Source organism: Halichoerus grypus, chromosome 3 (genome assembly GCF_964656455.1).
Source record: "Halichoerus grypus chromosome 3, mHalGry1.hap1.1, whole genome shotgun sequence".
Classification (NCBI taxonomy): domain Eukaryota; kingdom Metazoa; phylum Chordata; class Mammalia; order Carnivora; family Phocidae; genus Halichoerus; species Halichoerus grypus.
Genome location: NC_135714.1, coordinates 109,904,935 through 109,928,701, shown reverse-complemented (window position 1 = coordinate 109,928,701; position 23,767 = coordinate 109,904,935). Strand labels below are relative to the sequence as shown.

Genomic DNA, 23,767 nt, shown 5'->3' with positions numbered 1-23,767 from the left:
TCCCGTGTATTCACGGCTTCTGCATACCTGCTATGAACTACTACTGTGTTTATTAGCAGAACTCTTAATTGAAAGACAACGTAATTTATGATTTGTTCCGGTCACCCCTGCCCTGACGAACCTTTGGCCTGACATACTTACTGTCTATAATTACAAAGCACCGTGCAGCTCTCAGGGGCACAGCAAAGATTGCAATAGTTTTTAAAGCCACCACCATCGCGGGCCTCACGGCAAATTCTGAAAAACTTTTTGTTTTTCCATTATAATAAGCCCACTTTAAACTGACACTAAATTCCCTAAAATCTCTTAGGCTTTTAATAAAATAAATGTAAGTAATGCCACACACACACAAAAATCCTGATTTATTCCCTGTTTCTCGTACATCATTGGTATCATTCTACTTAAAAACCAACAGTGATGACTCCAAAAAAATGTTTAGAATTTAATTATAAGTGCGTGTTAATCTGAGTAACTGAAGTACAGAAAAGAGTTAGTACACCACAAGCATTTTCTACACTTTTATTCTGTGGTGATCGTGAGACAAACACAGTCCAAACATTTAGACTTCTCGTCCTCCCTCCTGAGGACTATCTGACTCCATAGCTCATGCACCCCCACGTACAGCGGTCGTCAGGCTGGGAATAATGGCTTCTCACCAGGATTCCAGTTTATCCTTCTGAATCCCTTTCTCCTCTCTGAACAAAACTGCCACACATACATGTGGTTGAGGCGAGGTCTTCTTTACACTCACCACCAGGGGGGGTACGGCAGCACAGAGCCTCACAAACCCTCCTCCCGCCTGCCTCCGCCTGAATCTGGAATCCATCGGAACCGGGCAGGGAGGGGGTGTCACAACATGCTGGCCCTCAGGCACTCGGGTCTCATACTAAAAGGATCTCTAATGATCACTTAATACTTCCGCTCCTATGCCATCTTTAGCAGGGCCACGCAGGTCTCTGTGAGAGCTGGATCTTTCGGCTTTAATATTCCTCCGATTTATCCCTATTCTTGGCCTACACTCTCATTTCAAATCATCTCCCAGGCAGGTGAATCACTCCCTGCTAGTAAGTGAGGTGCTTGGGGGCGATGCGTTAACGGTTTCAGGCCACTTGGGTGCCTTTCAGCGCAGGAAGCTTCAGGCCAGAGAGCTTGGGGCCCAGCTCCCGTGCACTAATGAATTTAATCGTAGCTGGCAGTCAGGGGAGTTGACGCAGAAGGTGCTCTAGGACGCATCCCCAATTAGCAACCTCAGTCAGAAACTACCTACAGGGAACAGGAGACCCTGGAGGGAAGACAGCCCGCTCCTAATTATTCCTGCAGCAGGAAGGGAGGTCCAGACTGGCACTCCAAAGGTAACGGAGAGCTGGGGGGGCACAAAGCAGCCAAGAGTTGAAGGAAGTGCCATCAGCTGAGGCTCCAGGCAGCCAACAGCCACTACGTCCACAAGCCAGTCGTGGGCTCAAGTAGTGTACTGAGCATTACTCGGGGCCCCTCAGATCAGGCAGCCCGATGCGCCGGCGAGCCCGCCCCACCCCCACACGGACACGCGTGGACAGGGACACACGAGCACACACGCACAGTATATATACTCTGCCTCAGTGATGACTTAGCACCTCACTGCCAGGAGAACCTTCGGGAACAGATCCGCATGTGTACGTTAAGGTCACGCACACACATCGGCACCCGCTGCCTGCTCTCCCCCGGGGCGGCACCAGGAGCGTCCCTGTGAATTAGCCAAGAAGCGAAGGTGCGCCAGAGAGGCAGTGCTTGGCTCTCCGTGATGAGCCCGTCAGCAGCACCCAGTGTTAGCCCAGGTTTGAACGAGAGAGCTTCCTACTTCTGGCTGCCCCCACCATGAATCAAATCCACCTGGTCTAACTCCGTCTGCAAACAATTCCGAGCCAATCCCTGGGTCATCTTCCTGGGGCTCAGTTCCCTCTAGTACTGGAATGAAGGGGGAAGGGGACACACCCCATTTGATCTTACAGAAGAACAACAAGGATTAGTGGGAAAGTGTTTTAAAAATAAATCACAGAGAAGCTCCCCACCCTGTGGCAGTCTCACACGTATGTACAATGAGTTGGCCAGCCCGTAAATATATTTAACCGACACCACCTCATGCTGCAGTGTGTACAAGGGTCTGCGAGTGAAGGAACTGGCTACCATTCCTTGCTCTGGGCAAGCAGCCGCCTCTTTGCAATCTTCTTTTCTAAGTCACTACAAGGTGTCAGTGTCAATCATTACCCTCTCCAGGTCCTGCCGCAGATGAGTGAACAGCTGCAGCCTCCTAAACAAGACATCCTGCTCCCGCTTCGCTAGATTGTCCTCTTCGTCTTTCTTTGGAGTGATCAAGGGCTTGTTGAAGTTGACCTTCCTCTTCAACTTCCAGTACTGGTACAGGAAATCCACTACTTCCTCGGGCAGCCGCAGGGCCCTGGCAACATCCAGCAGGTTGACGAAGGTGTAGAACTCATCTTCCAGCTGCTGCAGCTTCTGCTTGCGAACACTCACCCGGTGGGCCTCCTCCTGATTCTGCTCAAGGCTGGCAAACGGCTCCAGCGGATTCCGAGGGGAACACTCAGAAGCCCCATTCTCCTGCGTGGCCCCTTCACCGAGGCTCTCCTCGGGTTTTCTATGTGAGCTGTGCTTCGGGCAGTAGGACTTGAACTTGACTTCATCGTTCTCCGCCAAGATGGTCTTCATCTCCAGGCCCCGGTCGAAAGCACAGGTCACGTGGAAGGCCGTGCGGCAATTCTTCACAGAGCACTGGAAAGGATACAGAGAATGAGAGGAAAGACGGTTATGGAGTGACAGTGGCTGAAGGCCCTCCGTGCTAGGCACCCTCTTCACATCCAGGTGCAGGAAGAGGGGCACTCCAAACACGTGCCAGGAGAGGGCGCTCTACCTGGGTTAACCCTGGCATGTCTAGTCCAGTCTTAAATAAGGTAAGGCTTATTTAAGGGAACTCTTTCAATAAGAGGATTCATAAACCAAACCATCACTCTCTTAGAAAAGTAACTGCATCCAAAACGCCTCTTAAAGCAGACACAATGACGACAAAAGACACATGTAGACAAAGGTGGTCTGGCACACAGATTATACTACAAGGAACATGTGCTCTATATGCAGAGTAAACTCTGAGGAATTGGTTTTCCTAGATTTGAACTCTTTTTAAAGTGCTTATATAGGGGCGCCTGGGTGGCTCAGGTGATTAAGCATCTGCTTTCAGGTCAGACCATGATCCCAGGGATCCCTGCTCAGCGAGGAGTCTGCTTCTCCCTCTCCCTCTGCCGCTCCCCCTACTCGCGCTCTCGTTCTCTGACAAATAAAATCTTTTAAAAAAAAAATTTTTTTAAGTGCTTATATAAAAAGCTTGAAAAAGAATCTCTTCAGGAAAAATAACTACTAGTCAGAGTTTCTCAAGGAACGTGAATCCTCACGCTTACTTCCAGCCAGGAAGAGCCCTACATGAGTGGGAAAATAAATGGTACATTTCTTCCAAGCAGCCGAAGGCTGCTCAAGTCTGAGGAGAGTGAATAGAAAACTCCTGGAAGAGTAGGAAAGAACAGGAAAAAGGAGAATCCAGCACAGGAAGGGGGATGGGAAAAGGTCTCCTCACTGGTGAAGAAGTTCCACCAGATGCGGAAGACTTCCGGGGCCAGGGGTGGCCCAGCACCACGCGGGGCTAACTGCAGAGTGGCAGCACAACTGTGAAGGACCCGCTTCCTGTGGGTCAAAGGGAGGTCGTCCTAGAGACCAGGCACCACCCCGCTGTGCCTTCCTCCTCACTGAACACCTTCGCTCTCACTGCCTGATCAGGGCGACAATTAGAGCCTTGATGTAGGTGGCAAGCCAGAAGGCTAGCAGGAGAAAAGTCATTAACTTCTCCCCATCTGATCTTGCTGAGTAAATCCCTGGAAGGAGATTCCTTGCAGTGACTGAAGCCAGTCCCTTAAAAGCAACACTGTATTTGTGTGAGGCCAAGTGACCCCCAGGCACACCAGGACTGCAGAGAGGAGCAGAACCCAGTGGCCCCAGGCCAGCTGAAAAGCTTAATTAAACTTATTCAACAGACCCTGAATCCCATAACCACAAATGACAGAGGCTGGAGTTGGGGCTTTTTCCCCTAATCATTTCAGTATTTAAGAGGTGACTCACTGCCAGCCGTGATTTCCTCCATTTTTATAAAGTCTCTTTTACCCAGAAGTACAGAAAATCCAGCTCCCTTCACCAATCCCCCCATTACAAACACTTAAGGCACATGAACTCACATAAATCTCTTAATTTTACCTATAAATAATCTCAATTCCAAGAAACGTGTGACATCAGCTTTAGCGGCAGGCAGAACACACACACACACCTGGCCACTATCATTAAAAGACAAAGTGCTCCTCCCTTTTAGCACACGGCCAAGTGGGAAGAAAAAGTAGGAACAGATGACTGAGACACTCTCTGGGTTTGGCTTAAACTACACCTAACCCAAACGCTCCAACCTTAAAGAGGAATGAACTGCAGCAGAATATTTATACAGGACTTTGTAAAAGCGCCAAACGGCCTTCCTTTGGGTTTTCCTATTCAGGTTGACTCAGCAAACAGATGTTACAGAAACATAAACCAGAGCCTTCACAGCTGCAGACATTTCAGAGAGGAATTCTTTAATAAAATCAATCTATTCTGTGAAGATATGAAAAATCATCAACCTTACTTGGCCTCTTAGACTCCCTCAAATTAATGTTCTGGGAAAAAGAGGTCAGTGGCAACAAAAAAAAGTCATTTTACCCTTCCTTCTCTCTTCAAAAGAGAAACAGAAGATCTCATTCACCCACCTCTCACAAACATCAGTTCAGGACCAGGATTGGTGTACTCAGGAAAGGGCATAATTCCTATCCGCAGAACATCGGGTAACATGGAAGAAATAACTTCCATTTCCCTCAGTCTCCCTCAGCTTGTGTCCTCCAAGTGCTCACATGGGTAGGTCTACGCAGAAACGCACTCCCAGGGCTCTAATGCTTGTTTTTAATTCTGAGGCTTTTAAAAAATTTTCTCTTCCATTCTTTCCCAAAAGGCCAGAGGGTTTTGCCATGTTTTAGTTTTAAACTGATTCTATTCACACGCAAAATCCTGCACTATGTTCAAGATCTGTAGCCAAACCCCACCAGCTATCTCATGCCTCACCCTCTGAATATCTGTTACATTTTGGATTCTTGAACTCCAGTGGAGGTGATAATGAAGAAAAGTAGAAATACCAGGTTTACAAAATGAAAAATTTTAAAAACCTCCAGTCAGTGGATAACTTTACTGAGAGAAGTATTATTAGCCAAAATAGAAAATGATTTTGCCCAACGAGGTCATTTCCTTAAAACCTAAGCCTGGCAGTTCGTATCTGTGCCGATCTGTTGTGTTTTCTGCCCCATGAGAAGCCGCTCCAAAACAGTGCCTCTGCTCTCAGCACGTGTGGCGGAGACCGAAGACCAGCCTGTGGCCCTGACGTGGGACCTCCCGGGAAGAGCTGCACTCGACCAGCTCTTCAGGGCCAACGTCCACCACAAACGGCATTTGAAACCTTGGGGAACGAAACAGCATCGCGGTGAGGCCCGGAAACCAACCTCTGGAGCACAGAGTTTTAGAAAACCTGCAAAACCAGCACGTCATTTACATTCCCTCCATAATTCCACCTACCTAATGATTTTCTACACCTGTGTGTGTGGACACAAAAACCGCAGGCCCGGTTTTCACACAGCAGCACCCCCGTTCCCCACGTGGTGCCATGACGCGTCAAGATATCCAACCTGCACGCCGAGAGCAGCCTCTGCAAACAACACCTGGTGCGGCACCTCGTGGGTGTCCGTCCACCCAGCTGGCGCTCCGAGGACTCTCTTCTACCAAACACAAAGGCATCGGCACACCGAGCGGATTTCGAACAGTGCCCAGCTAAGGTCTCGCAGGGTCGGGAGGCAGCCACAGAGGCGGCTCTGCCACCGGCCCTGAGAGTGCAGGTGGGAGGGTGGCCACGGCGCCAGGGTCAAGACTGGTGCGTCCCGGAAGGTGTTCGCCTGTGGGCAGAGCTGCAGTGCCGGCTTGGGGCAGGAAGGGAGAAACCAGAGACAAACTGGAACTGCCTTACAGCTCAGGCGGCCTTCCGAGGTGCTCTGTGATTGTCACAGCTGGGGCTCTGGTTACACTGGATACAATCCACCGGCTAGAGGTGTTTGCACTGGGCTCGAATCATTCCTCAGCAGCCTCAGAAGACCTGTGAGAACCTTGATCCTAGACCCATCCCCAAATCCCCTGACCATTCACAGAGCCCTCCCTCGTCCAGCCCGGAAACAGAGAAGGAAAATGACGCCATTACGACCAAGCGGATTACCTGTATGGAGGCCCCAAACTTCTCATTGCAGAGACTACACACCAGCGCCCACCGACTGCTGGGGATGTGAGACACCTTCGTGATGGGCTCCATCTTCTCGGGGCTGCCGATGCTCACCTAGAGGCCCAAGGAATAGCAAGACAGGGCGGCAGAGACCGTCAGACAAGCAAGAGCTGAGCACGGACAGCAGCAACAGATTTTCCTACAGACCTCCCGCCAGCCGGCGGCAAGGGGCACGCATGCACTCTCCTAGGGCAGGAAAACCCCTACTTTCGAGCATCTGGACAAGTGCAGGGGCCAGCTCTGGGCCAGCGGCAGTAGAGAACCCAGAGCCCGGTCGCCATGCTCCATGCCTTCCGTGCACCGGGGGCGGGGGGTCCTGTTGATAAAAACACTCAGATAACTGGTAACAGTCATTTCTCACCTGAGTGTTGGGCAGCAAAGATGGGTCTGTATCGACACAATGCAATCTACTAGACCTCTGGCCCACAACGAAGTGGTCAAGACCAAATAGCCTTCTTCAATATATTTAAATAGTTTGTGAACAATGAAGTAAATATATACTAATTTTAGTATCTCCCTCAGTGAAGAAAACCGTTCTCTTCAGTCAGAAAACATTACTACATTCAAAGTGGAAAATTCCCAAGATAAATAAGGCATCCTGTCTGCATTGAGCCTGGATCACTGAACTGTATCCCTGTTAATACCAAACCATGAGATCCGGTGCTACCAAGACTCCAATCCAAATCATTCCCAGATAATTTTCCTCAGGAGGAAAAATGCACCAAAATCACACACCAAAAAAAATGCTTGAAATTTGAATCACAAATGATAGTCTCATAGTGAGCCATGCAAATTAAATTAGTCAAGGTCTGGGACTTGAAATAAATTAGACCAGACCTGAAATTAGAAAGAAAATCACAAAAATGTGACCTAAGGCAGTGGTTCTTTAACCATCCTAGTACTGCACGGACGGCTCACCAGGCCCAGGGACTTAGGGCTGACCCCTGGGGAAGGCCAGAGCGAGGCCATGGCTGTCAGCGCCGCAGGCCCACTCCCGGGAGCGCGGGTCAGCAGTGGGGGGTTAGCTGGGACACAGTTCTGAAGCGAAGTTTGAACACAACCACCTGAGAGGCCAACTCACTGCTACTCCCAGTTAACACTCCCACAAATTTATATACCACGTCAAGATGACAGTACGCCTGAGATACCGTTTAAGAGGGGGTAAAAAAGATAGCAATTAAAAGGTGTCTTTTTACTCATCAGCTGCAATTCCCCGTATTTATGAGCGGCTCCCCACCCCCACACCCAGCTAAAAGCCCGTAGTACTCCTGAGCTAGGCTCCTATTAAGAACCACATCTAGGGCACCTGGGTGGCTCAGTTGTTAAGCATCTGCCTTCGGCTCAGGTCATGGTCCCAGGGTCCTGGGATCGAGCCCCGCATCGGGCTCCCTGCTCAGCGGGAAGCCTGCTTCTCCCTCTCCCACTCCCCCTGCTTGTGTTCCCTCTCTCGCTGTGTCTCTGTCAAATAAATAAATAAAATCTTAAAAAAAAAAAAAAAAAGAGCCACACCTACCTCAGGGATCCACAGAGCACAGCTGACATGGACCCATTTGGTGCCACTGCGGGTAGGCTTCATGGCCCCGCCTTTCTTGGGACACAGCAAGCACTTTGGCTGAACCCCCAGGGCACACGTCCGGCAGAGCCAGCTGCCCTCAGGGACCTTGAGGATTCCGTAACAGGCCTGTGAAGACACAGCACATCCCCCACGGAAAACAGAGAAACAAGAAAGATTTATTTTTCCCCATGTATCTATCAATTTAAAAAACACCTAGAAAGATTTGAACAGAACAGAACAGAGGTTCTCCCACATCCACCCAGCTGGAAACACTCTCCCTTCAGCAAAAATGCCAGGCAGCCTCACAGTAGCAGCCAGGAGGTATCTGGGATCTTCGGGGATCAACACATACTTATTTACCAGAAGGTGGTCCTGAACACTCCTGGAGGACAAAAAGGTTTACAGAAAATCTGCTTTGCCCAATTGCTACAGGCACCTATCTACACGAAGTTTCTAAATAGCGGGCAGTAAATTCTCAAAACACTCCATGAGGCTAAGTGGGGGAAGCTTTTCCTTCTCTGATTTACTGATGTGGGTGGGATACAAAGGGAGGGAAAAACGCACAAAGCAGTGGAGTCTCCAAAAGCTGTTCAAGGAGATGACCTCTGAAAGAAGGATGAACTACGGAGCTTCTGCATTCCCACAGCTAAGCAAAATCCCCTCACTAGACCCCACCACTCTCCCAAGTGAACACAACAGGCACAGAAAAATGAGACCTTGTAGACAAAGAGAATTTGGTCTCTTCAGCCAATATTTAAAACAAAGCCTGCTTTGCACAAGATGGCAAAATTACACAAGACAACATAAAACTGTTGAAATCGAGGATTTTACCACTCAAGTCATTAAGACGGTTCAAAAAGAGAAAAGTGAGGAAACAAAACCAGGATGGTACCAGGAGCACATTCGGAACCTTTAAAAACACCGAACTGTTCAGAACTTTATCCTTAAATGAACCAGAAGTCAGGAAGCCGAGAGACACAGTAACACAGCTCCAACCCTCCAGACAGGAAAACACAGCTACTCTGCAATCTGAATAGCCCGGACCCAGAAAGGAAACCACAAGCATGAAGAGAGGAGCGAAGTTAAGTAACACCGAGATCGGAGCTTCGGAGCCGTAGGTCGGTACCATGAGTGAGCCACTGTCAACACAGACTTCCCAGAAAAAAAAACTTCTAATAGGGCTAAAAGACACCATTAAGGTTTCAAACACTAAAAAGGTCTGCATCAGGCTTTCTAGAGAAAGTCACATTTGAAGAGAGAACTTTCTTTTACTGGAAAACCAAGTCTACGCTAAATTAAAAGATTAAATACAGTATGCCTTCAAGAGAAGCCTTCAAGAACCTCCCAACAGGAAGGTGAAATGTGAGGGCAAAGGGGCAATGTAGCATGGCAGAAGGCTGGGCACGGGGGGGGCGCTGGGGGCCCAGGGTCCCAAGTCCCAGTTCCAACGCTGCTACTAAACCACAGGGGGCCCCAAACGGCCCAACCTGACGTCAGTGAGCCCATTTATAGAACAGGGGGTTCAACTAGTTTTCAAGGAGAACCCTTGCTCTCAAAATTCTCAGGGAGGAAAAATAAGTAAAATGGCATAAAAAATACTGAAGCTTCACCCAGGAAAAGAAAACCAGCAACAAAACGGCAACACTGGTAGTCACAGTGATCTTGACACAACAAAACCACTTCGAGAATTCTGTTATCCCAGGGAAACTTCCCAGATAATTTGAAAATCTAGAGCCAAAAGGTAGCCTGTAACATGACTAAAGCAAGAGACCGTGGCCTCCCATCTCCTTGTCAGGATGAACTGACACAAGGCCACCGGTGGTGACATGTTCGGGCAGAGGGGAAGCCCAAGAGGAAGACGTATTAGAAGGAATATGATCAGCAAGAACTTCACAGAACAAACTTGATTCTTCTTTCTGAGAGGTCACCCAAAGAACTATTCCACAGGAGTCTTTAAGTTTGTTTTAAATCTCAACAACAGATGGATAGCCTTTTAAATCATGAGCGTATATGTGAACAAGTGTCCCCAGAAATCCAAATTACTTCATTATTGCATTAAGGAATACAGAAGAGAGAAGAAGAGACAGAGATGGTCACAGCTGTTAAAATCGACCAGTGCCCATCCTTACTGATGTCGGAGGATTTACCTTTCTGTGGATGGTAGCAAGCAACCACCAAATGCCAGTGGGCATCACAAAGGACAGGAAATAACATTTAAGAAAAGGAACCTCCTTACTCTTCTTTAACATCACAGTTTTTATATAACACATTAGCAAATGTTATGGGTTGAACTGAGTCCCATATAGTTACGAAGTTATCCTAACCCCAGTCCCTCAGAATGTGGCCTTATTTGGAAACAGGGTCGTAACAGATAATAATCAGTTAAGATGGTGTCATACTGTAGAGTAAGGTGGGCCCCTAAATCCATTATGACGGGTGTCCTTAGGAGAAGGTAGCCATGTGTGAAGACAGACACAGGAGGACACCATGGGACAACAAAGGCAGAGACTAGAATTGTGCAGCTGCAAACCAAAGAACACAGTAATTGTTAGCAAACCACCAAATGCCAGACAGATGCAAGGGAAGGATTCCCCCATAGGTTTCTGAGAGAACATGGCCCCGCCAACACACCTTGATTTCACACTTCTAGTCTTCAGAACTGCAAAATAATAAATGTCTGTTATCCACCCTGTTTGGGGGATTTCGTTATGGCAGCCTCACAAACTCACAGCAAACTAACTACACACCTTTTAGAAACTGTCCTCCACCCCCCGCCCCAGTGTTCATCTCTAAACTCAGCTGTGAGAGCCAGGACAGAGGGGGCTCATATGTTCCTTTGAAGTAAACCTTACTTCTATGGATAGGAATAAAAACATGTGAGGGAAGAAGATTTCCACAGAGGATCCTATTCTTCCAGTTATGTAAGAAGTAGCAGGAAATACTTCAAACACAGTAAGAACCTATTAGGAACAAAAAGATGTCATCCATTGAGCACACTTCTTTCACTCACTTAGGACAGCAGGAAAATAGACCCCATCCGGGGTAAAACCTCTGGCCTCCCTGGCAGCAGGTGAGCTCACACCCCAGGCGGCTCCGTTCTTTCTGGGCCTTACTGCCCACATACCTGGTGCACACAGATGTTGCATTTGTCACAGAACACCATCTCATTGCCGTCCTCACCGTCAGGGGACTGACACACATCACAGACAACATCTTCATCATATTCAATGCCCAGCCCTTCTTCAGTCTCTATAGCATGATTCATATTGTCATAGCATCGCTGTTCGAATTCCTCCAGGACCCTTTCCATGGTGTATTCATCTAATTCAGGCATTCCTGAAGGAAAAATGCCACAAAAACATTTTAATAAAACCATATTAATAAATATTACAGTAAGACATTATTAGTATATTTATATTTACAATGTATAAATCATCTTATAAATAAATCCATCCTGAGTGTCCCAAACATTTTCTACTGAATGCCTCTCACACTGTTCCAAAGAAGGATCTTCAAATTAAAAGGCAGAAAGAATCTTCCATGCAACAGTTTGTTACTTATGGTCAGGCACTGAAATGTAGTGCTGTAAGTAGAAAAGCAAAAGATAAATCCTGAAAGGGTTTAAGGATATTAAATACATATATTGTTAAACTACCATTTCATTGTATTATACATAACAACTAACATGTAAGTGACTTCAAAACATGGGGCGCCTGGGTGGCTCCATCAAGCATCTGCCTTTGGCTCAGGTCATGATCCCAGGACCCTGGGATAGAGCTGCTCAGTGTGGAGTCTGCTTCTCCCTCTCCCTCTCTCAAATAAATAAAATCTTAAAAAAAAAAGGGGGGGGGAGGGGGCACCTGGGTGGCTCAGTCGTTAAGCGTCTGCCTTCGGCTCAGGTCATGATCCCAGGGTCCTGGGATCGAGCCCCGAGTCAGGCTCCCTGCTCAGCGGATAGTCTGCTTCTTCCTTTCTCTCTCCCTCTGCCTCTCTCCCTGCTCATGCTCACTCTCTCTCTCAAATAAATAAAATCTTCTAAATAAATAAATATTTTTTTAAAAACACCATGACCATATATTATGGTTTGGGTGTCTTCTGCAAAACATTCATTTCTCACTGCTGAAAATGTTGCTCTGAGAACAGATTTCACTGTGAGCACACAAATGTTTTTAACTGGTTTATCCCTCCTCACCCTCTGAATTTACAAAGTTGAGATGCATAGTTAATCAGACACATGAAAGACACATGAAACACAAGGAATGTCTGAAGCAAAGGAAACAGCTCATTGTGAATCAAATAAAATGCATTCTTATGCAAGAATGATCAAAAATAAATTTCAAGTGGTTATCGTGGTTACAGTAGTGGTGAGGTAAGACTTTTATTTTCTTCCACTTGTGGATATATTCCAAACTTCCTACAATGAAAATACTCATGCAGAAAGAAAGAAACAGGCTATAAAAATATTCTAACAGAACATGTAAGTGGCAACAAACAATAGAAAGGTCACTAGAGCCAACTTTTATGCTCTAATGACTCTGATAAACATAAAACCATCAAATTAACACTTTTTAAAAAATTTGGAGAACACATCAGAGCTGACACCGTGGTAAGCTCTAAGCACATATTCAAAAAAGCCACCTATCCATCTCTCACACTCTATTTACTGGTAAGATCCTCCACAGCCTGGCCAGGCACTTACATCTCAATTCTTGCTACCAGTTGTGAAACCAACACTGGCTTTGAAAATACAATCCTATGCCTTGTAATTAAATTCTCCCATTACAAAGACCAATAAAAACTAAAACATCTTAAAAAGCATATGTTCACTTTATGTTAGACATAAATTGCCAAAGTATTCCACACTACCTTTCCATCTGGTGAGTTAGCCCCGCACGCATTACTTAAACCACCCGCAAAGGCCTCAGCGTCTTTGGCCGTACCCTCTGCCGTAAGACAGGATACCGAGCCAGTCAAGTGCATGACACGGGTCCTGACACAGCTGCCACAAAGCAGAACTTTATAATCTTTGAAGCTAGAACTGAACGGTATTCAGTTCCAAGAGAGCTCTGAAAACTTATGAACAGACTGTGTAAAACAACCTCCTGGCTTGCTAACATCCTGGCCACTAACACCTTTTAAAAGCAGGGACCAGGAGGAAGGCACTGTACTTTGTCAAAATACGTGAGTGATCAAACAAGGAGAAAGCAACAACCTTCCCGGCTCAGTCGGCACTGCTGCTCCCATGCAGCGGGCTGGGAGCAGCGAGGCAGCCCAGCAGGCAGCTGCTGTTTGCAGGGCCCTGGGCGAGGCTCAGGGACTGATCCGCAGCAAAAGCAGTCTTTGTCCCTCAGGGCTCTGAGATCTGCCACCAAGCATTCTGTAGATGCTCCCTGGGTGCCAAACCGCCAACAGACCTCTCTGCCACCTCTCCCCGACCCAGGACCCACAGCACTCATTCTAACGAGTCCTCAGAGTCTCTCACACCGAGTCCAGACTTGACCTCCGTGCGCCTGCTCATCACAGCCCTTCGAGCAGCACATAGCAGTCAGAGGCGGCAAGGAAACCTACGTGCCATCCTGGTCTTGACACCGGGAGGCGCAAGTAAAACAAGGTACAGAAGCTCCGAGCGGTGGGTACACACAAAAAGAAGAACTCATAGAAAATAGACCACAATGGGCAAAATGTTCAGCCAAGCGGGGGTTTCACAGAAAGAAAGCAGGACAGAGGTGAACCGGTAAAAGGTAAAAGCACTCTGGGTTTGGAGCAGGACTTGAGGAGAAGCACGGAGGTAAAATACAAGAGGTGTATTAGAAAACGGTGAGCTTGGCTGGCATGGAGTTTACTGTGAGAAACAACAGGCCACAAGAAGAAAGGATCTGAATGGCATTGCTGGAAAACACCACCAGAGCAGGAAACTGTGTGGACCAGACCCTCCTGTCATCTTGGGGAAGTCACTTCATTTCTCTGGGCTTCGGTTCCCTTGAGGTAAGTAAGGGAGGAGGGTAGATCAGGGCAGAGATGGGGAATCCTGCCTCCCACGCCCATGGAAAATGTCGTTCTTCAATCCCCCCACGCTCTCTACAAGCCTCTCACAGCCTCAGTCCCTCTGAACACAGGTGCCGTAGCCAGACACGCGAATCCCGAACAAGACCCTAGGATTCTGAGACGGAAGCGAGGATGGCGCTGGCCTCACCGGGCGACGCTGAGGAGCTTCCACTACACACCCGTATGCCGGAAAGTCTTCTCTAGTCGTCATTCGTTAATAGAACAATATAACCCACGGTCTCTCACCCATCTCCTTAAATTCCTCATTGGTCAGCTCCAGCCACGCAGCGTCCATGTCGTTGAGGTCGTAACGACACACACTGTCGGCCAGTGTCCGGATATCAACATAGCCCAACTCTGGAGGCTCCGAGCCCGGCGACACAATGTATTTCTTGGGCCTGATGAACATGAGGGATTTCTCTTCAGACACGACCCTAGTTAACAAGGAAACAAAGCAGCCAGGTTACCCTTCCTGCCACATGAAAGCAAGTCTGTCACAAGGCCCAAAACTTGCTTCCACTTCCAATGCCCTAAACCCCAGGTTATCACCAGATAGACAGGCTTAAAACCCTAATGTCACTACTAATAAAACTAAGTGGGATTCATTAAAGCCCCCACGAGGGAAACAGATACGAGTGAAAACACTGAGACATCCTCAACACCCGCTTTTTCCCATCGGCTTCCCGGGATGCTGCATGGGCTGCCCTGATCTAGGACAGCAGCTGCCCCGACCCACCGGCAGCCCCGAAACACTGGCCCCCTGGGTTTTGAGGGTTCAAGACTAAATCACTTTCCACCGATCAGGCGTGTGCACCCTGCTGAAGGCCTAGCCCCGGGCTCTCAACAACACACGGCAGAAAGCCACAAAGGCAGGACCTGCACAGCGGGGCACTGCAGAACCAAGGGGACAAACCCGCCACCTCTAATCGTAAAAACCAGACTAGGCCTTGTCCGTTAGTAAGCAGGCTAAGAATCCGAGAGGCCTAGCCAAGTAGGGGACTCTCCCAACACACCCTTGGGATCCCAGGAGAGGAGCACAAGCTCCCACTTCTCCTTACACTGCCACCCTCTCCCCAAACCTGGAGTGCCTTCTACCGCACCCCACTCGAAAGAAATGTCAGCACACAAGATGGAATCCCTCCCAATTTGGAAGGAAGGGCGCTCTTCCTAAAGACACAGCCCCGCACGTCCACACAGTTCCTCCCCCACGTCGCCATGGGTCAGCAGCAACAAGTGGTCCGAAAAGCGTCAGAGTACTGTCATCTACCTCATAATTACCAGACTGAGTTTATCCACAGGACACTGAAATAGGCAAACCAAAAGGAGTTCTTTCTCCAACTCAACCAAGAGCAGGGTTTCAGCTAAATACTCCATAAGCTGCTCTTGTGCTGGGCTCCCAAATAAAAAAATGATCTGGCGAGTCACTCCTGGATGGGGACTGCCAATGCTGAAACAGCTCGTGCTGTGCCCCAGAGGTAGACTCAAAAGCCAGCACAGTGTTTATGCTGCAGAGCCCAGGACTCGGGCCTACGGAGCCATCAGAGTGGTCATTTAAACCTGCACACTTATGGGGACATTTGTCACAGAGACCCCAAAACAGTAATAATCAGCAATGGTACAAGAGCCCACTTCACAAAGCTGGCAGCTGACCGACAGCACGGCAGAGAAACCAAGCGCTAGCCGAGCACAGAGGCCCTGAATCTTCCCTCCCTCTGAGGGGCCTCCACGTCAGCTGAGCAACACAGTGAACAAATGAGCGAACTGGCCCCAGCTCCGCGCGGAGGTAAGTCATCAAGGACCCGGGCCCACAAGACCCTTAAGGGGAAAAGTGCTTTATATGTCACTCCAAAGAAAGCCCGGCAAGAACAACTGGGCAAAGTCCACCCAGGGGAGAACTCCTCAAACGTCCCTCCTCCGAAGGCTCCCCTTCCACATAACCATGACCTGGCAGGCCTCCTCACACCTGCCTTCCTCCGGAGGTGGAGCCCATCCCTGCAACACCCGAGAAGCCAGGCACTCCTCTCCAGTAGAACTGGTCTCCAGGGTGAACACGAGTGGGGGTGGGGTGAGGGGAAAAAAAGCAGCAGCTGTGTAAACATCCACATTTCCCTCCCCCAACCAGTCACCTCCCCAAAATGTCTTGGAATTTGCCCTCCTCTCGTAAGAGAGCAGCACCTTCCCAAGACGGCTGGAATACTAAGTTTTGAGGCCCATGGCCCACAAAATCACTACCCTGTGGACCTAACGTGTGTTTCTACACATTTCTGTGGCCACTTGAGGCCCCCGGTTATTTCACTGCTCTTCTCAGGCACCTGTCAGGGCAGAAAGGCAATGGCAGGTGGAGAGGCACGTCTACCTGGCCACAGGCTGAGGGATGGTCCCAGGGCTCACGGGCACCTGGACCCCTTTCTCCCACTCCTGTCTCCAGGGATCTGCCAACACATAGTACTCATCTGGGTTCAGCTGATAGGAGTCATGCAACTTCATAGCGGTGATCAGGTCTGTCCTAAACACCTGGAAAGGGAGAGAAAGGGTCACTGACATTTCACATTTGCATTCTGACTCCCGAGTGCTGGCAGCTGCAGGGTCACCATGGAGCTGCCGTGGAACAAGCTCAGTGTATCAGCAGAGCCCGGGGCTGACCTACAGCAGGAACCCCTCGGCCTGCCACGCCCTTGGTCTCTCAGGCTGGGGAGGCAACGGCTCTCACTACCCTCTCGCTTCCTCAAGCCTGCAGCACCTCTGACTGCAGAAACCTCATTGTCCTCCCCCGAAAAACTCTAGGAACTCCCAATTCAAAAGAGGGCTGCTGAGATTTCACTCAAGGGTGCTCTTTTGGTAAATATTTAAGAAATAAAACTCCACGAACCATGCAGCGCAACTTCAAGCCAAAACCCGGAACTACCAGGGCCTCCTCCCCCATACTCCGACCGCCACCACCCAGGGCACCAGGGCCTATGGCAAGGTATCCGGGGAGTCAGGTCCTGGTTGACAGGTGCCACACAGAAGTACAGGTGGGGAAAATCCGGGAAGGAAGCAACGACAGACCAATGGGTCAAGTCAGAAAAGGGGCTTGTAAAGAACATGTTTACCCACCTTTACCTGGCATAACTTCTATATGGGAGGCAGTATTTGTGGGGAAAGGAGGAGGGAAGGACAGAAAAAGAAAGAAGCAAGCAAGCAAGCTACTCTACCCTCTCTTCACCCCGCCAAAAACAGACCCACAAAACTCCAAAGTATCCTTTTACGGAGGGAGCTCCTCACCCATCATCAGAGGCAGAGAGGAGACGAGAGCAAAGGTGACCCTCGCATGGCTGGCCCTCCGACAGGGCAAAGAGCTGGAGCGCAGGGCTGCCTGCCGGCCGGGGCCTCATCCTCAACCCGCCAAGCTCCCAGGGCTGCGTAAGAAGCTCGGACCCTGGCATTAGCGCTGGCCCGAAGTTGTATTTGGCACGGAGCAGGCCTGCATCTGTAAGCTACACTCTCTGTTTACGCAAGTCACAGTGCTGAACTCTCTCTTCTTGGGACAGGGAGTTCTTTCTTATGCTGCGAAGCACAGTTCACATTATATGCCTGCTAACAGGTCCATATTTGTTTTTCCTGGTGGCTTTTCAGACTGGTGACCACTTTAATAAACTTCACCATAATAAAGTCTGAGGGCAGTGTCCGAATAAAAAGGCCATTTCTCTGGCCTGCCATTTTTTCGACACGGACTTTTCCCCAGTATGCCACTTCTTGTTTCTCAAGTCCCAGTAACAAGCAATAACCTGGGGGTGCACCCTCCACAAAAGCATAAGCAAGGTCAGGTTCCCATGCAGCACTGAGCTCCCTGAAGCAGGCGCCCAGCCCAGGTGCACAGGACCTTATCACCCATGCCCTCTTACCCCCAAAAGAGAAAAGTCCTTTAAAACAAAAATCACAGGTCTACATCTTCAGGAAACCAATTAAAAAACACATTCCAACTAAGCCTTATAAGTAAAAAATAAGGGAGTATGCCAAAGAAGAAGGAATTATCAAACTGAAGCAACAAGATGAGAAAAGGCAGCCCACCCTTCCTTTACTGGAAGACTAGGATGAGGACAGTCAAGACCTGAAACAGATGCCCTAAACGGACTCGCCAGTCTCTGGCAGAATTCGACGTTAGTGCTAGCCTACGTATAAAGTAGTATGAACTAAGAGCTCAACTCAGAGAATTTTAGAAAAAACATCAGAAACAAAACCCGAGTCAGGGACCAGGCCGGTGCCATCCATGCTGCTCAACCTCCCTGCTGCGCCTGGTGCCCATCAGGCCCAGTACTAGCTCCCCTATCCGAGCCCCCCGCACCTCCGTCCTCTTGTCCTGAAGTAACAGGAGTACAGTGTGAATGGGAGTACACTGGTTGTGGAGGCAGCACAGAGAATGAAAGAAAAAAAGACAGGCAGAGCCTCTCAGATCCCAGAGAAAAGGAGGGGAGCACTGCAGGTTCAAAATGACAAAGGCCTGGGAAAATGAAGGCAATAAAACGGCCACCTTCCCATGAAGGTTTGATCTAATGTTAGGTGTCTCCTGGGATGGTTTTCTACGATTTTAAAGGATATATACTACACTTCCTCATGGAGAATGTTATTCCACAACTAAGAACTCCTACACTCCCCAACACAGCGACCCCCAGCACTCCCATTACAGGCACAGGAGAAGGAGCACCTGGTGGGACCCAGGCCTCCGCCCTGCAGCTACAGGACGAGGTGCTCTTTGAAGCCGTCCCGTTCAAGAGGCAGCACAAAACAAGGGGCTGAGCCAAAGGCTCTCTGCCCCGCAACCGCCCACCTGAAAACTCTAATAGAACTAAAATGCCCTTTCTGCAATCATCTAAATCCTCAGAGCCCGGCAAAGGTTGTCAAAGAAAACCTTTCTCAGGACTGGCAGAGGCCCCTCATCAACAAAGGCCAGCAGAGAAATGCACCTAAAAGCAATTTTAAATAAAGAGACAATAGATAATAGGTAGGTAGGTAGGTAACAAAATGTGGGGGGAGCAGGGAAACAGAAGATGAGAAACAAATCGAAAAAGAAGGGGAAAAAAGCCTTAAACGTAATTGCCAAAACAAAACTCCCAGAATTACAATGGGTTGTTGCCAAATAAGCCACAAATTCATGGCCAAAACTAACTTGAGGCTGGCAGTGACTGGCAGAGCCGAACCCGCTGATCTCCTGGCCAGAGGAAAAGTTGTTGGGAGCCAGCGAAGATGAAACAGAAAAGGAAAAAAAGAATATAATTAATAATAATAGCTAACATTTACTACTGAGCACTCTTTTAAGTGCTTAGTATGTATTAACGTCTGTGTATTAACCCACTTAATCCTCACAAGAATCCTATGAGGCAAACATCCGTGTCATCCCCATCTTACAAATTTGGAAACTGAGGCACAAAGTTAGATAACTTGCCCATGATTGCAGAGACATCAGTATCAATCAACCAGGTGTGTGCCCATCATATGTACTCATGCACACGGTAGGACATGCACAGTCACACCATCATTCAGGAAATACCTCTGAAGGTTTTCGATCTTCATGTCTGGAGCACGAACCTCTCCTGTGCTGGGATCGGGAATTCTGTGACCAAGTAGTTGAGAGGCCTAAAGACAAATATCCAAAGAGGAACAATTTAAAGTACACAAATCACTGAGTGTTCACGGGGTTTGGGTTTTGTTTTTTTTTTTTCAAGATTTTATTTATTTGAGAGAGAGAGAGAGCGTGAGCACTCACCAGCAGGAGCAGGGGGGCGGGGAGCAGACTCCCTGCTGAGCAGGGAGCCCCAGGCTTGATCCCAGGGTCCCAGGATCACAACCTGAGCTGAAGGCAGACACTTAACCAACTGAGCCAGCCACCCAGGCGCCCCCAACAGGGGCTTTTTAAACCAAATTCAGCAAGGCGCATCTCAGCACCTCCCCAAGACATAAGCCACAATGCTCCTCCACTCCCAGTACTTACTTAAACCACTCACTTTCCAGAGCAGGCCTAACAAGATCACTCTGGTGGCTCGCTGTGTAGCCCGGTACAGCACACAGGAGGGGGAGGCCTTTTAAGAGCATCATGCATATGAAGCCTGTACTTCTTAAGAGGTTCAGAGTCTCTCACATTGGTAAATACAATTTGAAAAACATTTGACTGAGTTCTCAGTAAACTTTCTAAATGCTAGATTATGTTAAATCATAATGCCACCCCTAAAACAACAACAAAAAAAGTTTTGACACCACAAAACTTAAGAACTTAGCATGCCCTGGAACAGGGAAGCTCAGACTACACTAAACTAAGTGCTACAGCCAAATAACTTTTAAAATTGCCTACTCCCCTTTCCCAAAAAAAACGCCAACTGGCTCTTTTCTGTGTCTTTCTTGCACAACTAATGCTCTGTTATCCAGCCTCTCCCGCACCAGGCCACAGAATCTGGAAGCCCTACCAGGGTACCCATGTCTCCTAACTACCACCATGTCTAAGCTCCTCTCAGGCCTAAGACCTCTTTGCAGCACCAACTCCATCCTGCTTGAGATGCTCCCTCCAGCTCGGGTGGCAATTCTCTTTCCTGGTGTCTCCTCGGTGGTCCTTCAGCCTTCTATGAATCCTGCACACATTAGTGTTTCTCCTTCTTGCTCCAAGTGTTCTCCCCAGGGAGCGCCCATCCCTGCCCTCGGTCTTCCCAATGTGCCCAGGAGACTGTCAGATTTGCATTCCCACACTCACCTCACCTCCCAGCCAAGCTCCAGGTCCACGTTCACCTTCAGGTAAGACATTAAGCTCAGGGTTCCTTAGGTCAACCAACTCAGCATGATAAAAACTGGACTCAACAGTTACCCAAACCTGTTATTCCTCCTCTATTTCTACTTTGATGAATACCACTACCATTTCTACTAGAATTCAGAAATCTAACAGTCATCCTAAACTCTCCTCACTCAGGATACATCCAATCATTGGCCAAGTTATATCCAATGCAACTAACAATAATACCTCAGATCCCAGCCTCTTTTCTCCCCACCTCCACATCTGCCTCGTGTCGCTTGTTTTATTGGTCAACCGCAGTGGCCTCCTGTTTGTGGGTACCATACCACCACCAGACAACTGAAACAGCCCTCACAACTGCCCCCAGTGGGTGCTGAACTTCCTAATCACTCACCTCTACCCTGAACACATACTGTACTGTTTCCCAGAAATTAACAAACCTCCGCAAAAGAAAAGCCCAAACCTGAGGGAACTGCCATTCTACCAGTAAAATCATTTGCCACTCAAACAGGAAGCTTTTATCTCTGCGGATTCCAGAGACAAGGGACACAGAATCAAAGCACCCTTAAAACCTTGGAGACATTAGGAAATAGATTCTGCACATAAGCCTATCATCAGATTTGCAATGACCAAGACTAAAGGAGATTTCCAAGCTCCTCTCTGACAGGGAGGATGTGGGCAGTACCCTTGATCACCAGTTCTGAAGGCTGTTACTGGGTCAACTGACTGCTGTTAGGTTAGCAGAATTAGATTTCCTACAGGTGACCCTACTGTACTGTTCAGTAAATATTTTAGAAAATTCTTCCTTAAAGAGTAAGTATGTCTCTTTAGACTCCAACGAATAAGAATGTTTCACTCCCACATTGAAAGAAATATTCTGGGCACACAGGGATGCAAACCCAACTTGCAGAAGTCCTCAATCTGGTCCCCAGTGTTAAAAGGAAAGACAGAAGCCAAGGCAGGAACCTGGAGAGGAAGATTGGCCTCTTTTCTCCTCTGGTCCTACAGGCCCTCGTCCGGCCAACCCACAGGCTGAGAGAGAATAGACAACTCTAGAAGGATGCCCAAATGTTCATGGAGGGGAAAGAAGAAACAGGGCAAAAAGGTATGGCCCCTTTCCTTTGAATTACTATGAAAAGGGTTATAAATATAAGAAAACCAGAAATTTTAGAAGAATCATTCCATTGCTATACTTTGAAAACAAACAGAGTGAGGGGAGGTGAGTTTTTTTTTTTAAGATTTTATTTATTTATTTGAGAGGGAAAGAGAGTGAGGGAGAACAGCAGAGGGAGAAGCAGACTCCCCACTGAGCAGGGAGCCTGATGCGGGGCTGGATCCCAGGACCCTGGGATCATGACCAGAGCTGAAGGCAGACGCTTAACCGACTGAGCCACCCAGGCGCCCCAGGGTGAGTCTTTATAGTCAAATAGTTTCAGAGTTAAAGCAGAAACAACAAATTTGCTCATTTTGTATGAAGTTTTATTTAAGTGATCTCTCCACCCAACGTGGGCTCAAACTCACGACTCCAAAATCAAGAGTTGCATGTTCCCTCTTTTTTTAAAGATTTTATTCATTTATTTGAGATCGAGAGAGAGCACACAAACGGGGGGCGGGGGGCGCTGCTGTGACTCGGGGCTCAATCCCAGGACCCTGAGCCACCCAGGAGCCCGAGAGTCACATGCTCTTCTGATTGAGCCAGCCAGGTGCCCCCAAATTTGCCCACTCTTGGTTTTTTTTGACACTCTTGCCTCTTCTTAGGGATCTGTCAGAGTCCCTCCCAGGTAGTTTCCAAGGTTCCCAGGAAGTGCACAGCTTTGCTGGCCAAGAACACAACCCAAGTAATGGCAATCAGTAAAAACTTTTCCTAAGGCTGCTTTTATATTCTTGAAAATGGGGTCTGTGCCACATCTGCTTTGAAAACCAGGTATCCAAAGATGCTTCAAAGGTGGTATATGATAAGTTTATCCAAGGGAAATGCTGGCGCACCCAGAAATAGTCTGTTTCTCTTCCTTCTAGTTTAACTAATGCAAAAGGAAGAAGAGAAAAAGGAATCTATTAAGCTCACTTTGCAGAAAGGGAAAGACTGGGGAAAAGGCAAGATTTAAATTATCACTGACCAAAGGAATGTTCATTAAAGCCAAAAGCCAGTAATCACCCAAATAGCCACAAACAAACTGAATGAGTAAACATACAGTGGTATCCATACAATTTACTACCCAAATTATGGTATATCCATACAATGGAGTACTACCCAGCAATAAAAAAAAAAGAGTTACTGATATACACAACATAATGTTGGAATCATTACGTGGAATGAAAGAAGCCAAAGAGTACATATTGCATTATTCCATTTACACAAAACTCTGGAAGATATGAACTAATCAATCTATAGTGACAAAGTAGATCAGAGGTTGACTAGGAAAAAGAGAGAGAGGAGGATTATCCTGAGTGTTATGATTTCATGGGTATAAACATTTCAAAATGTATCAAAGTGCATACTTTAAATGCATGCAGAAAATAAGTGATGATTTTCTATCATGCATGAACAGCAAAGGAAAAGATAATGCTCCACTTCACTTCACACAGGTAATTTGCATAAAACCTAGAGTTTGCTGCTGAACGAGGTGAGAATCTGGACAGAGAACTAGAGGACCCTGCCATGTCCAACAGCAGGTATTTGTTGCTGATGATCTCTTTTCTGGTTTACTTGCTTTTAATCACTGTCAAGAGCCATCAGGCACAAGACACAGGTGACTACAACATACAGTATACCTAAGTTGGTGTTGTGCACACAGCAGAGTCTCAAAAAAATTAAGTGGAAAAGAATACAGTGTTGTTGAGAACAGTCATGCTCAACAAGAATCACCACCAGTGTAACTCAAGAACTGAAGGTGGGAGGCACCAAGAACATACCCGTTTTACTTATTAGAAGATAGCTTTGGTTTTGTTTTTAAAGATCGACTATTTATTTTAGAGAGGGAAA

General features: G+C 47.8%; 1 protein-coding gene across 9 annotated transcripts in view; it reads right to left on the bottom strand.

Annotated features, from left to right (window-relative positions):
• The window catches only part of JADE1 (jade family PHD finger 1), a 59,086-nt gene that overhangs the window by 10,692 nt on the left and 24,627 nt on the right, over nt 1–23,767 (bottom strand). For 8 of the 9 annotated variants that reach the window (XM_036079435.2, XM_036079428.2, XM_036079432.2 and 5 more), the window contains exons 3-10: nt 19,558–19,643; nt 19,177–19,218; nt 16,387–16,544; nt 14,277–14,464; nt 11,110–11,321; nt 7,944–8,111; nt 6,368–6,484; nt 2,245–2,766 (exon numbers count right to left, since the gene is read on the bottom strand). In XM_036079435.2, the coding sequence (XP_035935328.1) occupies nt 2,245–2,766; nt 6,368–6,484; nt 7,944–8,111; nt 11,110–11,321; nt 14,277–14,464; nt 16,387–16,544; nt 19,177–19,218; nt 19,558–19,643 (1,493 nt within the window). The remainder of the gene's footprint in view (nt 1–2,244; nt 2,767–6,367; nt 6,485–7,943; nt 8,112–11,109; nt 11,322–14,276; nt 14,465–16,386; nt 16,545–19,176; nt 19,219–19,557; nt 19,644–23,767) is intronic. The other variant, XM_078069229.1, reaches the window with a different exon arrangement.